Raw genomic sequence first — 6,291 nt, 5'->3', positions numbered from 1 at the left:
ATAGTATTATGTTATCTGTGCTTATATCTTATTGATTATATTTATTTTCCAATTATTAACATGCGATTTCAATTAATGTTTCCAATCAGCTTCGATTAATTCACCCTCTCCTTACCAATAAAAACTTGTAGCTTTTGCACTTTGGTTTTGATTCGGCTGGATTTGGATAAATGTAGTACAATAATTTGTTGTCATAGTAACCAAGGTCAAACAAACAGCGCCGATATTATGTTTCAAAAGTGGCAAGTGGCAATGAATTTTTAAAGTATTAATAAAAATAATAGGCCTTTTATAAATAAACGTTATCTATAATTTTAATTGTGTACGTGTGAAAACCACATCATAATTATTAAATACCCTTTTATAACACACTGAAAACAAAGTATGAAATTATTCATAACAAATTCGAAGGGTAATAAACCCACATTACAATAAAAATGGCTAAGAAACAAAATGGGTACGAGTATTCGACACAGGACACAGACCTGCCGTACTGGCTTGGAGAAATAACAAAGTAAACAAAAAATTAAGCTTTAGAGAGAGAGCATCTTTTTTCATTTTGAATTAACAATTTCTGTTTAACGTTAATTTTCCAGGGATTTAAAGGAAACACATATAAAAAATTCCATTGATAAGTCTAGTAATTGGAACCTTGAACCAAATAACGTTAATTTTGAAAATTTTGGTACCAATAAAAATTTAAGGTAGGTACAAAAAAGAATGAGTAATAATTATCAATATACCATTGTAAAACTTCCTGTATTATATGTGCCTCTTAACATAATTTTATCATTAAATTCTTAGATTAGTTCGGCGAACTTCGTTTGATCTAGATTTATTATTGAAACCTGAATCACAAGCAGTTGCTCATTCTGCAGGAACACTTCGCAACAATCGTAATACAGGTAAATAAACTAGATATTGTACCTATCTTATATTATTTTTTATTTCGTTACACTGCAAAATATAAATTATTTTGTTGAAAATTAAAATTGAGTATATGCCATATGTGTGATATTCTACACGCATCCATATTTTGTACGTAATGCTTTTTGTTTTTGCAAATTTTAATAAACATCTATGCCCCAATTATTTAATTTTCAGGAGTCATACACAATGGACGACATAATAAATATTCAAATTTGAATCAAATTTGCAACAGGGATTCGCAAGTTGAGATTGGAAATGACTTTTTATCGGATCTCCTTCCACATTATGTAACACCGAGGCATAGAAGAAACGATAGTTCTATTGACAATGATTTTCATGATGTTATAATTGGCACCAGTAAATATCTGTTCTACTTTCGTTTTGTGCATCTTAGTTTTTAAATCAATTAATATAAATGTTCTTTCTAGGAACTCAGGAACTTTTAAAAAGCAATAGAAAGATACCGAAGGAAGCATCCTTATTTACGAATGACAATACAAAACACAATATTTCCATAAATAATTATCCAAACAAACCGTCATCCGTCGTCGTATCAAAACAGGGAAATGAAAGACGGAAAAAAGATTTTATTATACCCGAGTTACCAGAAGGAAGGCTATTGGAAATAAAAGTATTCTCCAATTGGGGTGATAAGTTTTTGGTAGGATTAAATGGCATTGAGCTTTTCGATAATAACGGGGAAATTGTATTGATTGAAAAGGTATGCGCTAAGAGGTTCTATAACACCTTCTAGAGTTGTATATATGATAAAATAAATTAAACTGTTTGAAATATTTTATAGGTATGGACAGATTCAGACACTGGCGATCATTCAAAATACGGTCAGGTGGATAATTTAATAGATGGGATAGTCCGTACCAGAGATGATAGACACACATGGAGTGCACCGGCACCGCAAGGGCTACCGATTGCCTTAAGCGTTTTGCTTGCCAAATGTACCAAACTAGCTTTATTGAGGATTTGGGTATGAATATTTTATTAACGTCTACGTGTTGCCTTGTGTGCCTTATGAATAATCTTAAATAAGTCCCGTATCAAAATATTGTAAGCCCCGTAAGGGTTAGTCATTTTGAGAGTTATTTTCGGTATGGAGACTAGATCAATAATATCCGTCCTATATCACCGTTCTTCAATCAACGCTGTCCAGCAGTGATAAGTGTTAGATACTCTTTATACTATTTGTATAATTCTTTAATGAAACATAATATTCACTCTATCACTTTGCGAAAGTTACTCCGAAGAATATTACTGAATTAATATTCAAACATTTTTTTTATACTACAGAACTACAATAAGTCTCGCATCTACTCCACCAGAGGTGTTCGTTTAGTCCAAGTGAAACTTGATGATCAAGTAATATTTCACGGGGAAATAGCACGAGCTAGTGGTGAAGTTAAAGCACAGCTACCCTCGTTTGGAGACGTAATTATTAAATTTACATACATTATACAAAATTTAAAGAATTTTTTACGCAATATCGTATATTTTTTACAGACAATTCTTTTTACCAAAGATGCAAGTATACTTGAAGCCATAATGATAAATGACAAAAATTTTCAAGCATTGCTTAAGGATAATGAACCGGTTGCTGAAACGAATACAGTTGAAAACCGCCCACTTACCGCTAACGGCAATAAAAACAATACTCTAATTAATATGAGAGGAGACAGTCCGAAAAGTAAGGAAGAAGCAAAATACATCGCAAAGGAGATTAAATTGACCCTTTTATCGAATTGGGGCCAGAGACATTTGATTGGCTTGACGGGTATAAAAATATCTCTAAATCTATTTTATGATAGTTTGATGATGTAAAAAAATATTATCAAAAATTCGTTGTCAAGTTAAAAACATATTTCATAAGTTTTGGTGTCGTCTTAATTCTTGCGTTGTTTTTATGTTATTGTTAATTGAATGACATATTTATGCATTTTTTTTTTAATTACAGGAATTGATTTGTTATGTAACAACAATCCTGTAAATATAATCCGTGGTTATGCTTATACGAGCTTCATGGTCGACGACCAAGCTAATTTTGAAGGAGGCCTAATAGACTGCAAAAGTCTTTTCAATGGCATAAACATAACAACAGAATTTGAATACATGTGGTGTACCAATTTTATGCCAGGAACAAATTATTGTCACATTGTTATGGAGCTACAAGAACCCACGGAAATAACAGGTAGCTGTCTGTTAGTGAATGTTAATGTTTCGAATTTGAATTGAAAGCTGAAATGGCAATAGATATATGTTGAAATGATAATAGATAGTTGATAAAGGAGTTGGAATGAGTAGGGGTTAAATACCTAAAGAATTATCTAATTATACATTAAGATACTAAGTACGCAATATTACTAGATGTGTAAAATAAAATCTCTATATACATAAATTTCTAGTTTCACAATGTTAGTTACCATACTCTTCCGAAATGTCTGGACCGATTATCATTGAATTCTGTGTGCATATCGGATTGGTCTGAAAATCGGCCAACATCTATTTTCCATACTTCTTAATGATAGGAGTAAGGTAAAACAGCGCTTGCCTGGTCAGTTAGTAATATAAGATAATCGATCGTTACAGGTATTCGAATTTGGAATTACAATGCCAATATGGAACTGTCATATAGTGGCGCGAAACACGTGCGATTGTCGCTAGATGGCACTGCTCTAAACAAACGGCCATTGCTTTTAAGACGTGCTCCGGGAGAGACGTGTTATGATTATTTACAGCACATTGATCTGGCTTCTATCGATGATAGGTAGGTTACCACTGGAATTCACAAATTAAAAGAGCATCCTTTCTTAAGGTTCCCTACCTAACAGTAAAAAACAGGACCCCATTACTAAAACTTTGCTATTCGTCTATATGTCTGTCTATCAGGCTATGTCGGTATATTTCTTTTGCCAATATAAAAATAAATAATAAAGAAATCAAAGTTAAGCAAGGGATGACATGGTCCTGATAAGTTGGATTACTGTCGCGAGTCCGCCTCGCACCAAAAGGACTTTTGCATGAGCTTTATAATTTTTAACTATGTATATCGTTGCGTATTCGACGTAACGTAATGATTTTTAAATAAATTTCTTTATTACTATCTTCTATATAATCAATGTTTACTTTAATCTATTTTAGGTTAAGCGTGAAAGAGAATAAGGTCTTCAATCAAATCATGTACGAAAGTAGCCTTACACTGGGAGCTCCCACGGGTTTTGTGCTACAGATAAATATATTCTCTACTTGGGGAGATCCATATTACGTAGGACTCACGGGGATTGAGCTCTATGACCCGCAAGGAAACATTATCGAAGTAACAGAAACGAGTGAGTATTTTCATTCAGCTAATATGCGATTAAATTTAAAGATCTCTTTCAAAGAATTTGTCAATTATTGATTGAGTAAAATAGTTGAAATATACGTTAAAAATCAATAACATGCATGTCATATTAATGCTTATCGCTTTTTAACAAATGTATCAGTATGGTAAGAAGGTGGCTGCGTATCGTTAATTGTAAGAAAAAAAAATAGTTTTGTCATGTTCAACGATTCTAATCCTTTTATGAAGTACCTTCAAAATATTGTTTTGCATCAGATGTGTGTGCACAACCGGCGAGCGTAAACGTTCTTGATAGCCTTGCGAAGGATGTCCGTACACCGGACAAATTAATAGATGGCCACAATTCTAGTGGTGCTGATGCACAGCATTCATGGCTCGCACCTGTCTTACCTGACACTCTCAATAGGTATGTATTGTAGTATTTTTGTTGTATTAAGTCAGTATAGTAATGCAGGATGAGATTTGAATTCTAGTACTAATGCAACTGTGGCATAAAAATCTAATGATTTAATATGACAATAAAATTATTTCAGGGTATTTTTTGTTTTTGATGTTCCAATCTGTGTCTACGGCATGAAAATATGGAATTACGGGAAAACACCAACTCGGGGTGTGAAAGAATTTGGGGTAGGTATATAATATTTCAATAATTATTTATAATATTTTACTGTTTGAACTGATAATAACTTATAATAACTTTTTGGCACTTTGAAGGTTCTCATGGATGATCTGCTTATATTTAATGGCACCCTTGATATGGCCAAGAGTGAATCCATAATACCGCAGTGGATATGTTTCCAAGAGATTGATCTTGTAAATCTGACACCAAGGTAGATTTTTAATTTATTATATTCATAGTAATTGAATTGTTAGCAATAAAAGGATGCAAATAAGTATTCTTACTAGTAATATCATATAACACACAAGCTTTTGTGTTGAAAGTGTGTTTGTTTGTATATGAGAAGTTAACAACTATCATCTCCCCAGTACGTCGCAACGTTAGGTAAGATTTTTCTGTCTGGAGCAAGTTAGGTTAGTTATTATTTTTGAATTTTGCAATCGCTTCTTAAATTTTTCAATAATATAACAATATACACTTTTTACAGTCCCTCTGATGCAAGCCATCGTACTACCACAAGTGGATCCGGACAATCAGTTGACCAAAATGAGAGACCATACACGAGCGTATATTCAATACGAACAAAAAAACATAAATAAAATGCTCTTAGCATTCGATTATATATTGATGTTAAATTTAGCTTGTGATGTTTTAAAAAAATGTTTAAAATATGTGTTTTTGATATTGAGTGTGATTTGTAATAGTATTTTGATAATATGAATCAAACTTCTTAATTGTCTATGTCCATAAAAATGAAAAAGAAAGGCGCGAAACGAAGTGTAATTTAAAAAAAGTATCTTTCTAATTTCTTTCTAGCTACGAAAAGCTGATTGTTTGACTGATAATTTATTATATTATATTAATAATGTATTTTTGTTTTGGTTCTTATTTTCAGAGTATTTTTATTTAAAATTCAAACTGATAGGACTTTTAACTAGATAAATATAAATCAGACTGAGCAATAGCGAAAGATAGTTATAGCTCAAGCTAGGACATTGTATTCTAGATATTATTATATTTATATTATGAAAATATTAAAAAAATAAGAAAGACATTTCTTTTAAACATTTTTAATTAAATAGGTCTTGTTGCACGATACTCTAAATATTACCCCAATGTTATACTATATGGAAGACAAGTATTGTATATTGTAGACATTTGTATTTTTTCAGTAAAAACAGATTGATATTTTGTTATAAGAACAATATAAAAGTTTGAAATAAGTTCTTAGCATTGAATAAAACACTTTAATTTTGGCATAACAACCAGGTAAACTTTTCTTTGAATATAACATGAGATATTATTATACTAACTCTAATATTGTGTCTATATATCTAACGTCTTTTTAATTTGGATATCGTGGAATGGGTCCTTAGACTGCACACGCCAA

General features: G+C 31.6%; 1 protein-coding gene across 1 annotated transcript; it reads left to right on the top strand.

Annotated features, from left to right (window-relative positions):
• The first annotated feature begins 437 nt into the window (after positions 1-437).
• LOC119840201 (katanin-interacting protein-like) lies at positions 438-5,573 on the top strand. Its single transcript, XM_038366714.1, has 15 exons — positions 438-514; positions 597-704; positions 805-905; positions 1,105-1,287; positions 1,359-1,651; positions 1,733-1,915; positions 2,236-2,373; positions 2,446-2,716; positions 2,897-3,130; positions 3,529-3,706; positions 4,081-4,268; positions 4,538-4,688; positions 4,816-4,909; positions 4,997-5,112; positions 5,389-5,573. Exons 1-15 carry the CDS (start codon positions 438-440, stop codon positions 5,498-5,500), a joined length of 2,427 nt encoding a protein of 808 aa, XP_038222642.1. The 3' UTR covers positions 5,501-5,573.
• Positions 5,574-6,291: the final 718 nt, after the last annotated feature.

This window comes from Zerene cesonia, chromosome 5 (assembly GCF_012273895.1).
Source record: "Zerene cesonia ecotype Mississippi chromosome 5, Zerene_cesonia_1.1, whole genome shotgun sequence".
NCBI lineage: Eukaryota > Metazoa > Arthropoda > Insecta > Lepidoptera > Pieridae > Zerene > Zerene cesonia.
Note: the sequence above shows the minus strand (reverse complement) of the source record. Positions and strands in the feature narration are given on the sequence as shown.